The sequence below is a fragment of the Scyliorhinus torazame genome, chromosome 10, assembly GCF_047496885.1.
Source record: "Scyliorhinus torazame isolate Kashiwa2021f chromosome 10, sScyTor2.1, whole genome shotgun sequence".
NCBI lineage: Eukaryota > Metazoa > Chordata > Chondrichthyes > Carcharhiniformes > Scyliorhinidae > Scyliorhinus > Scyliorhinus torazame.
The window spans coordinates 201,749,620-201,765,146 of NC_092716.1; the positions used below are offsets into that span (position 1 = coordinate 201,749,620).

Sequence of the window (15,527 nt, forward strand, 5' to 3'; positions counted from 1 at the left end):
TTTTTTTCCCCTATTTGTGCTTTTAAATGTTATATGGGGGGTTATTGTATATGGGGGAAATCCAATGTATAATTTCTGATTGTTGTGTTTTTGTTTCTTTTTTCTTGTTGGGGGGGGGGGCGGTTTTGTTGAAAATTTGAATAAATATATATTTTTTAAAAAAGAACGCAGTGGAGGAGGGGGTGGACTGAGGTGGGGAGAAAGAATGTTGCTTACATTTTCAGTGTTATTATTGCACAGTAAAAGCAAACGAACCAGACTCTGAGAAGTACCTATTTCTTCTGTTTATTCTCTACTTTTAATAACCCTCCTATTTTTGAGAACAGCAATACATTATCAGATATATACATAATAATTTCCAGCTGGTAGCAGAAAATAGATGAACAAAGAAACATTGGGTACAGTACAATCCATTACACTAAAAAGATTTCTTCACACATAATACTTGAAGATTTCTGAAAGTCATTAAGTTACTTATTTTCAAGAGGAATGGTTAATGGTAGTTGTGGACCAGCCTTCTCTCTTTTAACTACGTCTGTTAACATTACAACTAATCAGCCACATAGCCAGCATGGCCTTTCGGTACATCGTGTACAATTTCGAAACAAGAGTATTTTGTAAAGTGTTGCTGGTTAACCTCACCTCTCCCTTAAAATAATCTGGTTAAGTACACTCCATATGAATGAACAACATCATTTTCCCATCTAATCTTTCCTCTGTGAATCTACTGTAGGATCTAAAATAAAAGTTAACCTGATAGATTAAATGCCCACCTGCATGTCCGCCATCTTTAACTTATTTTCAGTGGCTGCATGTTACATGGTTACACATTTGGATTTCCATTTTTAAAAAGACAAATGAAATACAGTAGTATTCAATTCCAACAGGTCCCATATCTACAATATTTACAAAGGAGTAGAGTGGTGTATTACTGGACTGTCACACGATACAAGTACAATGACTCAGACAGCACCACCACAGCCCTATGTGCAGTGTCTTGCCACTGATTTCCATAAACAATGGCCACATGCTTTGAATCCACCTCTTCTTACGCACTCAGACCAAGGTTGCCAACCTTCCAAGATTGTCCTGGTGCTTCCAGGAATTTCTTGGACCCTGATCTAAAGAGCCCAGGAGTTAAATCGTATGGAGACACGACAGAAAGTGTGCTTTGTTTACTTTCAACACTTTTGTCTTTTTTAGTTGAAAGCAGGTAGAAGAGGGAAATAAGGAGGCTGTTTGGTTAGATTGTTGATTGAGGTTTGTAGTTGGAAGGTGAGAGGTATCGAACCCTCCAGGAATACATCGCAGCAGAGTTGGCAACCCTGGCTCGGACAACGAATGGGAAGAAGAGGCGTAATGCATCAGGTAGGCATAGAAATGTGGGCATTGACTCTGTCCCGTTAACCTGTGAACTGCTGAACATTTAGAGGGGTGAACAGAAGAAAGCAGACTTCCCCAGCAATGTGTGTCATCACCTTTTCTTTGAGCTCGTTGCGGTCCTGTTCACCTTTTACAGAGTGAGCTGAAGCTTGGTCAGGTTTCTCTGGTGCATGTTATGATGGCGAACCAGTTCATCGGACCTGGCAAACTTCTTCTGACAGTTTGGCCACCTACAGCTAAAGGGCTTTTCACCTGTTAAAACAGCAGCCCTAATGAACTTTTATTATTTTTACAAGAGAGGTACCGTCGCTGATATTACTTAAACATGATTTATTAAGGATTAGATCTATTAGCGTTTTGATCTACTTGTGATATATTTTTCTTCTTTGATTGGTTTCTGCAGGACTTTTTGTTTTAATTCATGGGGAGCCCCCTCACAGTTTGTTTTTTGTTTGTGGATATTCACTTATTGCAAGGATTACGCCTTATCACAAAATTGCTTTTTCACTGTTTGTGTAGTTGGTGTCATTATTCATTAGCTTACAAGGGGAAGAGATAAGGGAAGAGAGGATCAATGTCATGAGTTGGACAAGTGTTTAGAATGGGTCATTCTCTTTTGTTGTCACCATTACACCATTTTCATGGAATGTCAAGATTTTTAGAAGTGAGTGCCTGTATAGGAAAGGAGGGAAATGAGAAAAGACCATTCTGTCCATCAAGCCTGTTACTGCCCCTGTCCATTTATAATTTGCCCCCATCACAGATTCCACCCAATCCATTAAATCACCTGAGGGAAAGTGATGATAAAAGGTTCATGGTTTATTATTATATAAAATTCCATAATATACTGAAACCGTAATGCAAATTCCACAACATATTCGACAACCAGACATGACTACTATTCAACCTGGCCTGTTCTTTCCCTCCTCTATCCCTACCTTGAATTTTATCATGTCCAAAAGGTGATCTTAGCATCTTGGCCTATACCTATCTCTGTAAATCACAGAATGGTTACAGCACAGGAGGCTATTTGGCCTGTCTTGGCTGTGCTGACTCTCCAAATAAACAACTTACCTAGTGCCCATCCCTGGCCTTCTCCCTGGGTAAACTCCAATTAATTCTCAACCAGGGTCGGAGAATCGCCGGGGGCTGCGTGAATCCCGCCCCTGCCGGTTGCCGAATTCTCCGGTACTGGATATTCAGCGGGGGCAGGAATCGCGCCGCGCCGGTTGGCGGGCCCCCCCCGGCGATTCTCCGGCCCGGATGGGCCGAAGTCCCGCTGCTAGAATGCCTGTCCCGCCGGCGTGGATTAAACCACCTCTCTTACCAGCGGGACAAGGCGGCGCGGGCGGGCTCCGGGGTCCTGGGGGAGGCGCGGGGCGATCTTGCCCCGGGGGTGCCCCCACGGTGGCCTGGCCCGCGATCGGGGCCCACCGATCCGCAGGTGGGCCTGCGCTGTGGGGGCACTCTTTTCCTTCCGCCTTCGCCACGGTGTCCACCATGGCGGAGGCGGAAGAGACCCCCTCCACTGCGCATGCACGGGGATGCCGTGAGCGGCCGCTGGCGCTCCCGCGCATGCGCCGCCCGGCAATGTCATTTCCGCGCCAGCTGGCGGGGCACCAAAGACCTTTCCCGCCAGCTGGCGGGGCAGAAATCAGTCCAGCGCGGGCCTAGCCCCTCAAGGTTAGTGCTCGGCCGCTCAAAATGCGGAGGATTCCGCACCTTTGGGGCGGCGCGATGCCGGACTGATTTGCGCCGTTTTTGGCGCCAGTCGGCAGACATTGCGCCGATTACGGAGAATTTCGCCCCAGATGTCTATCAAGTTCTTTTCTGATGATGTTAATTAATTCAACTAGCTGTGGCTGGAGAATGGAGTCTGAGATGGGGAACTATAATTAGGGGGATACATCCTGTGACTATTTCCATACAAGCAGAAGGCTGAGTAGATTTTAAGAAATAACTAAAGACTATTCCTTCTGGATAGGGAATCAGTGACGTGGTGGGGTGGATGGGACGGACACATTCTTTGGCTTAACATGTCTCATTGGGATAACATTTTGGCATTGCGAAGAGCATAGGCAGAAGCCACTGCCCTGTTTGAGAAAATGAGATAAATTGAGATAAATACACAAAATGTACGAGGCTATGGACAGCACTTAGAGCAATTAATTCCTCCAGTAAAGAACCAGCAGAGATGTGATGGGCACAGCCTCCTTCCACAGTCCTTAGCGCTGGAAGTTATGAATACGGGCTGCATAAACGTGGATCATATTCCCTTGAATATAGGAGATTTAGGGGCGATCTGATTGAGGTGGTTAAAATTAATGTAAGGATATAAAAGAGTACAAATAAAGAAACCATTCCTTCTGATAGGGAATCAAGAACAATGGGGCATAATCTTGAAATTAGAACTAAAACATTCAGGGGCAAAATCAAGAAGGATCTTTTCATTCAAAGGCTTGTAGAAATCTGAAACTCCTTGCACAAAAGAAAATTGGAGCTTTTATGACTGCGATCACTAGATTTCTGTTTTGTAAGGCATCAAGGATTATGGAGCTAAATTGAAGTTAAGGTTTGGATCAGCCAGGACCTAATTGAATGGGCTGAATGGCCAACTTTGTTTCTTAATGTCCCTTTGTTCTTATGTTGTAAATTTGTTGCATGCCTCCACAACTCAATGGGGAACAAATTCTTCTAATTTCTCTTCATTTTTAACCTTCTAAATTCCCTTTAGTTTGCATTCACAGCCCAAGTTACACCTACACACATCTCTCAGCAATTTAAAGATCTGAATCACATCACCCCCTCAATCTGTCTTCCAGACAAACAAAGTTCACTGCTCTGAACTTGTTCTCATAATTCAGAGCCTTAGATCCATGAATCATCCTTCCTCTTTCTCTGAACTGCTCCCAATGCAATTTTGAAGATAGACTGCCCAGATTCTACACCATCGCTCCAAATCCAGCTCTGCTAAGAATCTAAATAAGGCTAGTCGTGTGCCATTTAATTTGTTGAAATTATGGTAAGGACTTGGAGAGGATGCAGAAGAGATTTACCAGAATGGTACCAGGGATGAGGGGCTTCAGTCATGTCGAGTAAATGTAGAATCTAGCTTTGTTCTCCTTAGAGCAGAGAATTTTAGGGGGAGGTTTGATGGAGGAGTTCAAATTCATGAATGGTTTTGACACAGTAAATAATGAGAAACTGTTTCCACAATTGGACAGGTCAGTAACCAGGGGATACAAGCTTAAGATGACCATTAAAAGAATCAGAGAAAAGATGAGGAAGATCAAATTTATGCAGCGAGTTGTTACAATACGGGCTGCATACTTGAAAGGGTGGTGGAAGAAAATTCAGCAGTAACACTCAAAAGGGAATTGGATAAATACCTGATGGGTAAAATTTGCAGAGTTAGAGTGAAAGAGCAGGGAGCAGGACTAGTTGGATAGCTCTAGCGTAGAATCAACACACCACATGGACTGCAGTGGTTCAGGGAGGTGACCCACAACCATCTTCACAAGGGCAATTAGGGATGGACAATAAAAATGTTGGCCTTGCCAGTGGTGCCCACATCCTGTGAAATATTTGTTTTTAAATAGGCACGATGGGCAGAAGTTCCTCCTTCTGTGCTGTCAAATTATTTAATTCTATGTTACTGCAGTCAGATTTTGTGACCTGATGCTCCCTAGGGGAATGGCTCTCACTAACAGCATTTTGGAAGATCCTGAGTGCTCTAGCGGTGCTGGGCTTCTGGTTTTCAGTCCATTAATATAAGTCTCCAGAAAGTCCTGAGATGCATGCCAGCCATTCCCAGAAATTGGCCCATTGCAAGCATCACTTTTACAGGGGGGTAGGGAGCTTGGGATGCCGGGTCACAGAGTTTCCCTGGAAGGATTAAAATCTAACTAAGATGGGAGTTTCCAAAACGGCAGCAAAAATGTTAACAGGACAAACAGCTTGCATTAATATTTCCAGAGATGTCTTCATTTTTCTTACTAAAAATGTCAAATCATCATAAATAAGGAAGTTGTCTTCCTAGACTTTTCAAAAACTTGCTGATTTGGAAAGATTAAAAACAAGATTTCCCCCACACTCTTCCATGGCAGTGCCCTTTTGCTTTACAAAATTACACTCATTGTGGACTGGCATACAACCTTTGAGACGGACAGTTCACATCACTGTATCCAGAGAGGTAAGAGGAAATAGGTAATGCAAAGAACAGAATTCTGATTTCTTCCTTTGGAACATAATGTGATTTTCATTTTTTTTGTGTTGAAGATGGTGGATATTAGTACAGGAGAATGCAACAGCTTCTATTTCAAGGGACTCGGTGCCATGATCCAACTCCTGTGGGTCAAATGTAGTACAGCTAGATGCAGATTCAAATGCCTTTCCCTCTGCACCAGCATGTCATCTCCGCTATAACCCAAGAAGAGCACCAGTGCAGCAGCTGTTCAATCTTCAACACCAACCAACCCACAGCTTTCTGAGTGACACTTCCAGATATGGAGTTAACATTTAGTAAAATTAGGATATGAAATAATTTTTGATGCCCAATGCCTTAAGCCACAGCATAACCTCAATAATTGCACTTTGTAAGTAATTTATAGTGTAGAACTTTTAAAGCAAAAGAATTAGTGTTGGTATATTATTGTGTCTTTGCCACTATCTTAGCAATCTTGTTCACCCAGTTATTGTGTCCTAAACAGATTAGCGCTGCCATTAAAATGCCGGCAAGAGGAATTTTATCCGAATCTATTAAGCTTTCACATGATGACCACCAACAGGAGTTTCTATCCTCAACTCACAAATGATATTCACAGATTTGCTTTTCAATTATATTTTACAGACCAAGGGAACCATTTTAACTGAACTCACTGGATGGAAACCACACATAGGATTGGGTGGAATGTTCATTTTACACCTCACATGATAGTGACATCTAAGGATAGTAAAAGGCTCACTATCGTTCTGGTCAGTTCTCTGGTAGAGGTGTTGGGTCGTAATGGACATTTTTACTTTGTGTGTTGAATGAGAAATGTTATAGTCAAGCTGCCCATGAATCACATAACTTTTAAAGTCCTGCCATACCTGAATAGTAAGTTTTATATATTAGACTGAAACTAAACATTTTGCAGATGTTGCGATAGAAATGCTGACAAAAAAAGGGCAAGTGCCATATATCAAATTAAAGACATTTGATATTTCACAAATCATTGTGCAGTTAAAATTGGAACAGAATTTAACCCTTTGAGGACTATGTTGATGTAATATAAAGATAGTCAAAGATACATTTATGCAGAGAATATTTATATTTATGAAACAAGAACAAAATTCTATGATTCTATTCTCTGAAAATTGTGAAAAATAACTTTTGGTTCCTCAGAAGAATTCTTATCCTACTTGGAGAGGGGGTGAGAAGGGGCAGGAGAAGATAAGCTGGGTCTCTCTGGGGCCAAGGTGACTTGACAATAGATGGAAAGTTCATAAGCAAGTCAACCATCTGTGATAGACCCAAACATTCAACAACCCAAACTAAGTTGCACTCTGAAGCATGGCTGATGATTGACCAACCAATAGGGCATCTTTATGGAACCTGAAGAAGTGGTCTTACCTTCAGGGCCTTGGATTCTTTGAACTGAACTCAGATAATCCTGCAAAGCATCGCCGAAGGGAAATTGGTGTGATAGGACTGAGTGCTCCTGCCACAAGGGAGCTTGCTCAGTTAACTGGTTTAACTCCAGCACTATCCTTGAAAATGTTTACGGGGTCCCTAAGCCTGGGATCTTGCCAATCTCTCCCAAACACTCTGATCTTAGGCAAACAGAACTTCTACATGTTTCAGTAACTTGGCCTGAAGATTGGCAGATCTGATAAATTCTACTTAACCCTAAAAATGCTTATTGCGGAAAATCTGATCTCTTAAGGTTTTGATGATTATGGTTAGACTGCTGATGAATCCCGCCAGCCTCAATTGGAGGCAGTTTCATTTTAGTATTTGCTTGGTTTACCAAACAGAGTGTCAAAAGCTACGACAAGATTCTCTGTTGTGTGAAAAACCAGCAGGGGCGGGGGAGTTGGGTGTTTAAATAAACCAAAAGCTGGCAAATATCTCTCTCCCCCCTTGCTATAAGCACACTTCTCTGTTGGCCCTTCATGGAGTGGCATTGATGGTGGTCATGGAGAAGTCCGCAGGCCCAACCATCCTGCCCTCCCAGTTCAAGGAGGCTGCGTTTCGGCCAGCAGCTCCTGTGGGGAGAATAAAGGGAAATTGGTGATAAAATTCGAAAGAAACCTCACTTAAGAATTATCCTTTTTTTTTAAACGAACAATCAGTGCTCAAAGGGTTCACGTATTACAATAGCAGCAGTGAATATTAGCTGTTAAAATATTAAAATCCGCGTCTAAGAAAGTAAAATGTCAAAAAAAAAGTTTACGCACTTGTTTTACCTGTATGAGTTCGGGTGTGAGTCTTTAAATGGTCGGAGCGGGAGAATTTACGCTGACATGTTTTACACTGGAATGGTTTTACCCCTAAGGAAGAAAAACAAAATTCAAATCAAGTTGTCCAACTTGGTATACACAAACGTACAGTAAAGAGAAAAGGCGCTAAAGGGTTTAACAGCCAAGGAAAAAATGATTGTAATATGCCACCTTAACCATTCACTCCTTTCACCATTGATGTACAGCAGCAGCAGCCTGTACCATGTACAAGATGCACTGCAGCAACTCAACAAGGCACCTTCCACAGCATCGCCCAAACCCGTGACCTCATCCACCAAGAAGAACAAGGGCAGTAGGCACATGGGAACACTACCACATGCAAGTTCCTCTTCACGTGACTCATAATCCTGACTTGAAAATATGTCACTGTTGTTTTCTTATTGATGGGTCAAAATCCTAACATTCCCTTACTAATAGCAATATTGTTGTACCTCGACCACATGGGCTGCAGGCAATCAAGAAGTCAGCTCACCACCACTTTCTCAAGAACAATTAGGGATGGAAAATAAATGTTGGCTTTGCCAGTAATGCTCATATCTCATGAATAAATAGAAAAACACATGTCGGTCAGAGGAAAGGCAAAATAACATTCTCACTGTGGTTAACATTCTGCATACAGGCATACATTGGGATTGGCCTGTGCACTCCATACACTTTCAAACTTATATGGTCTGTACATCCCACCCCACTGGAAATGATCATGAACAGAAAGTATTGAGCCTCTGGAATACATTGTCACCTGGTGTGAATGTTGACTCGCTGCTGAGGGGGCGATTCTCCCGGGGACCCCAGCGCCAGCCGGGATTTGCGATGGCTCATTAAATCGGGCAAGAGGGCCAAGTTGGGTTTTTCGCCAGGGGTCAAACCCGTTGCGAGTCTCCCAGCCCACTGAACCTGGCCTAATGAAGTTCTCACCCACAGCAGGCGAGAACCTGATTACAGCTGAACAACATTAATTTAAATATAATTACTGGATTTGAGGTCAGATGCTCTGGCCTCCTAGTATGCTTCACTCCCCCCCCCTACCCCACCCCCACCCCACTGCCCTCCAGCTGGAAGTCCCACTGGTGCCAATCTCTCCTGGTCCTGACAAATAAGAACCAGGTGCTGTGGACTCCGAGGGTGACCAAGGGTGTGAGCACCATCTCTATACTTACCTCCAGGGTTCCAAAGGAGGTCCTTCAGGGGAAGTGGATGCTTGGGATGGGCTGGAGGGGCTCAAGTCCAGGGTCTTTCCCGGGATGGGGGTCGTGTGGAAAGTCTTGCCTCTGTAGCTTTGAAACCCTTTGATGTCTCTCCCAGCATGTCAAGTTCAAAGATATGACTGATGAAAGTATAGGTCTTCCCTTTGATGTCTTGGAAACCTTTGAAGTGTTTTTTTCATATTCAATTAAATTCCCCTTTAACTTTTTCAAGCAGTTGGGCATGCCGAGAAGTCTGAAAGCTTTGAACTGCATTGTTTACATTCAATTTCACAGGCCATGAATTGAATGTGAAGAAAGCACTTTAAAGGTTTCCAACACTTCAAAGTGAAGACATTTACCTTCATCTGGCCCAAAAAGCTTTGAAGTGACATTGAATTCCACCTGAGCAGCGCTGCCAATGCCAGCAGGAAACACGCCATTTTCCCACTGATGGTAGCACTTAGTTTTTAATCGGTTGAATCCAGGTCTCTGCTTCCACAACCTTTTAAGGAAGACAGTTTCGAAAATTCACAAACCTCTGAATGAAAACATTTCTCCTAATCTCTGTTTTAAACCGTGGTCCCCCTAGTTCTAGATTCTCGCACAAGATCAAATACCCTATCCACATCCACCCTGTCTTAACCCCTCAGGGGCAGCACGGTAGCATTGTGGATAGCACAATTGCTTCACAGCTCCAGGGTCCCAGGTTCGATTCCCGGCTTGGGTCACTGTCTGTGCGGAGTCTGCACATTCTCCCCGTGTGTGCGTGGGTTTCCTCCGGGTGCTCCGGTTTCCTCCCACAGTCCAAAGATGTGCAGGTTAGGTGGATTGGCCATGCTAAATTGCCCTTAGTGTCCAAAATTGCCTTTAGTGTTGGGTGGGGTTACTGGGTTATGGGGATAAGGTGGAGGTGTGGACCTTGCGTAGGGTGCTCTTTCCAAGAGCCGGTGCAGACTCGATGGGCTGAATGGCCTCCTTCTGCACTGTAAATTCTATGAACTATGATCTGGATTCTCCGTTTCTACAGCTAAGTGCTGAAGCCGGCGTGGGAACTGTGGCGTTTTACGATGTCTGCAGCGGTCGTGCCATACAACATGGCGCCGGCCGTGCGCGGACTCGACCTGCAAAATGCGGCCCCACAGGAAAACCCCTGGCCACCCCATAGCAGTCCCCCCAGCCCTCACGAAAGCCCCCCCCCCCCCCCCACAGCATGGCTCCCGGCCCACTGGCGGCACTGGACACCACGCCGGTTTCCCAACCACTCAGACCACACATCAACAGCGCGGTTGGGAACTCGACCCATCGAGGACGGAGTATTGGGGGAGGGCTTTCCGATGACACGCCAATGCTATTCCAACGGCGTGCGGCGCACAACGCGAGAATGCTATTTCGGAGGGTGCGGAGATTTGAAAACTGACTTTAAAGTGGGCAGTACGGTAGCATTGTGGATAGCACAATTGCTTCACAGCTCCAGAGTCCCAGGTTAGATTCCGGCTTGGGTCACTGTCTGTGTGGAGTCTGCACATCCTCCCCGTGTGTGCGTGGGTTTCCTCCGGATGCTCTGGTTTCCTCCCACAGTCCAAAGATGTGCAGGTTAGGTGGATTGGCCATGATAAATTTGCCCTTAGTGTCCAAAATTGCCCTTAGTGTTGGGTGGGGTTACTGGGTTATGGGGATAGGGTGGAGGTGTTGACCTTGGGTAGGGTGCTCTTTCCAAGAGCCGGTGCAGACTCGATGGGCCGAATGGCCTCCTTCTGCACTGTAAAATCTATGATTACTATGATTAAACTGGCGCCGCCCCCAATTTGGTCGTCGGAAGGGATTCTCCGCCTGCTTGCCAATTACAATATCGGCATCGGGCAGCGGAGAATCCTGCCCTATATGTTTCAGTTAGGTCACTTCTTACTCCTCCAAACTCCAGCGGATACAAGCTGAGCCTGTCCAACCTTTCCTCATAAGACAACTCACCCATTCCAGATCTTAGCCTGGTAAACCTTCTCTGAACGTATTTACATCCTTAGTCCAACATTATTAATGACAATTCATTCTTACCAGTGTGTCTTCTCTGGTGTCGTTTGAGTTGATCTGAACGGGAGAATCGTCGGCCACAGTCCTTAAAGTCGCATTGATAAGGCTTCTCACCTTATTGGACAGGAAAAGAAAATAGTCGTGCATCAGGTTTGTCATTACCAAACATTACCATTCCCCATTTAAACATATTAGTAATGCCATCTGAGTACCAAGGTCGGATAGTATCAGCAGCTTGGGATACAAAAGGGAACCATCACAACTTTTAAGAAACATTTAGATGAGCACATGAAATGCCATAGCATACAAGACTAGAGACAAGTGCTGGAAAGTGGTATTAGAATAGGCAGATGCTTGGTAGCCGGCACAGACACAATGGGCTAAAGGGCATTTTTTTTGTGCTGTAAAACTCTATGATTCTATGATATAAGCAAACTGAGGTGGGAGCATTCATTTAAAAGCACATTCCCTTGTAGATGCATCCATGTGCTTCATAACAATTGCTAGAACAGAGTACTAAAAAAGAATCTGCTACTGCATTTTGACCACTGTTATGTGACAGGCAATGTTCAGTTGGAAGGGCATTTACCTCTTAAATAGGAGCTTGTGGGGTCAAGGCTAACTGCAGGTACGTGAGCACATGATCTAGGCTAGCATTTCAGTGCAGAACGAGCAGAGTGCTGCACTGCTGAGGTATGTCACTTTTCAGATAAAGAAATAAACCAAGGCCCATCTCCCCTCTCAGGTGGATGCGAAAGATCCCACATAACTATTTTTGCAGAAGAGCATGGGAGTTCTCCCTGTTGGCTTGGCCATTATGACTAAAACAGATTATCCGGTCGCTATTTATGGGACCTTGCTGTGCTTAACATTGGATGTCATGTTTCCCACATTCCAAGAGACGCACTTCAAAAGCACTTCATTAGTTACAAAGCACTTTGGGATCATGCTGTGGTCATTAAAGGCTTTATATAAATGCAAACCTCTCCCCCACAGATTCATGCACAGAATCATTTCAAGTCTACAGCACAGAAACAAGTCGTTCAGCCAGATGGTCTATTCCAATATTCATGCACCTCATGAGCCCCCTGCCACCTTACTTCATCTAACTCAATCAGCCTACTCCTCTGTTCCTTTCTCTATCGCGTACTTATCTAGCTTCTCCTGAAAGCCATCAATGTTATTCACTTCGACTAATCCTCATGGTGGTCCATGAAGAGTTAAGGGTTTGGCCGAGTCCGCTTGATTGTAAAAACATGCAAAATGGCAGCCGTATGTTTCGGCGACTAGGGAAAACAGTTAGCAGAACTGACTGTATGAATTACCCAAGGGTTTGAGGTCATGTAACATTTCAGTGTCGATTCAGCTTAATTGATTTTGTGTAGTCTGCGGCATCTGCCACTGGTGCTGAAAATGGTCAATTAAACCCTGACCACAGAAGCTCCCCCAGGAGTTGCAGTTCTTTGCAGGAAATAATCTCTGGGGCAAGAGTTAGTCTTTGACATATTATAACAAATCCTTGCAGTAAAATACAACAACAAATAAAATAATTTTGTTTAAAAAGAAAACTATTGTTCAAAAATGTTTGTGTATAAAGCTATCTGAATTAATATGTATCGTTAATATTGCAGCATAAAGCCATATGTTTTAGAGATCAGAATGAAGCAAAGGGACATTGGATTGAATTAAAATTTGTAAGATAATATATGTTCTTCCTTAAAAGAATTATTTAAGTAGTCATGTTTTAAAACATCTGGCTCGGGTTGTGTCAGATGTTATGCTTGGCTATCGTGAGCTATATCTCAAGACAACCTGACATCTGCTTACTGCAGTCTTCATCCTTGAACAACTTTCTCTTCAAGCTTCAGCCTTTTCTGATGAGTTTTTGCAGCCATGGAATGTCAATTGCAGGTCAATTTCAGAGAAGCAACATCAAGGAGAGCATAATTTCCAAATCCCCAGGCAGATTCAAGAGAAGTGTTGTTATTATGGGGATCAGGTGATACTTTTTAAATAACATTTTGGTTAAGAAACAAATGAGCCATGAGATTTTTGATCGGTGTACTGTATTAAGGGATAGGGAGCTAATGCAGGTAAATGGAATTGCGGTAGGGATTAAGCCATGATTTAATTGAACAGTGGAGGCGGCACGAGGGGCTGAATGGAATACTCCTGTTTCTATATTCCAATGCCTCTATTTTCGTATTGGTACTATAAATTCTGATATAGACTCAATTCAAAAGGCGTATAAAAAAGTAGGACATCATAATTTTCATAGCCAAATGATGTTTTGGCCAAATCCAAAATAGGAAGCCAAAGCATCCAAACTAGAATAATTCCTAAATGCTGCCATCATCTTCAAGCACATCAATTCATGACAGCTACTTCAAACCAAATCACTGAGGGGATCATTCTGAAGAATTTATTCTGTTTTATTTGAGCCCACTGCATTTCTAAAGACATCGTCAGAAAGTCCAATGTAATTTAAACTAAAGCTGAGGTCCCAGGACACTTTCCTCTCATCCACTTCCACGATCATACAAAGGGATATTACTTAAAAAGACAAATTGCCCCCTTAGTGATGCTTGTGTTGTCAATCAGTCACATTTCAGTCTGTGCCTGATTCAACGTGTGCTTCTCGAACTTCAGCGGAGGGGTTTGGGTGGAGGGCAATTGCAGGTTGGATCTGGTGTGGTCAAAGTGGAGAGGAACAGTCGTGTGCAATCCTTTACTGTCAGGACAGGAGCACTAATTGGATTCTTTAATGCAAGGTCAGGAGAAAGTGGGCGTCATTCTCCGACCCCCCGCCGGGTCGGAGAATGGCCGTTGGCCGCCGTGAATCCCGCCCCCGCCCCCGCCGAAGTCTCCGAAGGGAGAAAAGTCGGCGGGGCGTTAATGGCGCCGCTACCGCGGAGAATGTCACGGGTCTGCGCAAGGCAGCCGATTTTCGGCCTGCCGATAATCTCCCTTCCGGATGGGCCCAAGTCCCGTCGACGTGATGACCGTTCACGTCGACGTGAATCAAACCTCCTTTTCATCGGCGTGACCCGGTGCTCCAGGCTCACGCCGACCAGCGAGGAGGTGAGTGACGGCCTGGGGGGTTGGCTCTGGGCAGGAAATGGCGTGGCCGCAGACTGATTGCGTGAGGAGAGGTGTGTCTCGGCTTGTGTGTGTGTGTGTGTGCAGCGGGGGGGGGGGGGGGGGCGGTGGTTAGAGTAGGCTGGGCTCCGGGGGAGTGCCGGGAGGGGGTCTGTGCCGGGGTGGAGGTTGGGGGTTGGGGGGGGGCCCATGCCGGGATGGAGGTTGGGGGGGGGGTCCGTGCTGGGGTGGAGGTTGGGGGTTGGGGGGGTCCGTGCTGGGGTGGAGGTTGGGGAGGGGGTCCGTGCCGGGGTAGAGGTTGGGGGGGGGGGTCCGTGCCGGGGTGGAGGTTGGGGGGGGGTCTGTGCTGGGGTGGAGGTTGGGGGTTGGGGGGGGTCCGTGCTGGGGTGGAGGTTGGGGAGGGGGTCCGTGCCGGGGTGGAGGTTGGGGGGGGTGTCTGTGCCAGGGTGGAGGTTGGGGGGGGGGTCCGTGCCGGGGTGGAGGTTGGGGGGGGGGTCCGTGCTGGGGTGGAGGTTGGGGGTTGGGGGGGGTCCGTGCTGGGGTGGAGGTTGGGGAGGGGGTCCGTGCCGGGGTGGAGGTTGGGGGGGGGGTCCGTGCCGGGGTGGAGGTTGGGGGGGGGGTCCGTGCTGGGGTGGAGGTTGGGGGTTGGGGGGGGTCCGTGCTGGGGTGGAGGTTGGGGAGGGGGTCCGTGCCGGGGTGGAGGTTGGGGGGGGGGTCCGTGCTGGGGTGGAGGTTGGGGGGGGGGTCCGTGCTGGGGTGGAGGTTGGGGGGGGGGGTCCGTGCTGGGGTGGAGGTTGGGGGTTGGGGGGGTCCGTGCTGGGGTGGAGGTTGGGGAGGGGGTCCGTGCCGGGGTGGAGCTTGGGGGGGGGGTCCGTGCCGGGGTGGAGGTTGGGGGGGGGTCCGTGCTGGGGTGGAGGTTGGGGGGGGTCCGTGCTGGGGTGGAGGTTGGGGAGGGGGTCCGTGCTGGGGTGGAGGTTGGGGGGGGGGGTCCGTGCCGGGGTGGAGGTTGGGGAGGGGGTCCGTGCCGGGGTGGAGGTTGGGGGGGGGGGGGGTCCGTGCTGGGGTGGAGGTTGGGGGGGGTCCGTGCCGGGGTGGAGGTTGGGGAGGGGGTCCGTGCCGAGGAGGGTGATGGGAGGGCAAATGAGTTGGTCCACCTGGCCAGGTGCCAGTCTCCAACAGTTGGACCCATGCGGTCCATGCCACCTGGCTGGGGGGAGGAGGGGATATGGGCAATGATGACATGTCGTCGTTCCCCCCCCCCCACCAGGCCGTCATGTTTTCAGACCACCCAGCGATGTTGGCTGCCGTGGTGGCAGCCGCTCATGTCTA

At 46.6% G+C, this 15,527-nt stretch overlaps 1 protein-coding gene across 4 annotated transcripts in view; it reads right to left on the bottom strand.

Moving 5' to 3' along the window:
* Nucleotides 1-269: 269 nt before the first annotated feature.
* Nucleotides 270-15,527, bottom strand: part of wt1a (WT1 transcription factor a) — a 103,680-nt gene continuing 88,422 nt past the window's right edge. The window contains exons 6-8 of one of the 4 annotated variants that reach the window (XM_072466261.1): nucleotides 11,124-11,213; nucleotides 7,834-7,917; nucleotides 270-1,635 (exon numbers count right to left, since the gene is read on the bottom strand). In XM_072466261.1, the coding sequence (XP_072322362.1) occupies nucleotides 1,514-1,635; nucleotides 7,834-7,917; nucleotides 11,124-11,213 (296 nt within the window). In that variant the 3' untranslated portion in view covers nucleotides 270-1,513. The other 3 variants (XM_072466260.1, XM_072466263.1, XM_072466262.1) reach the window with 3 other exon arrangements.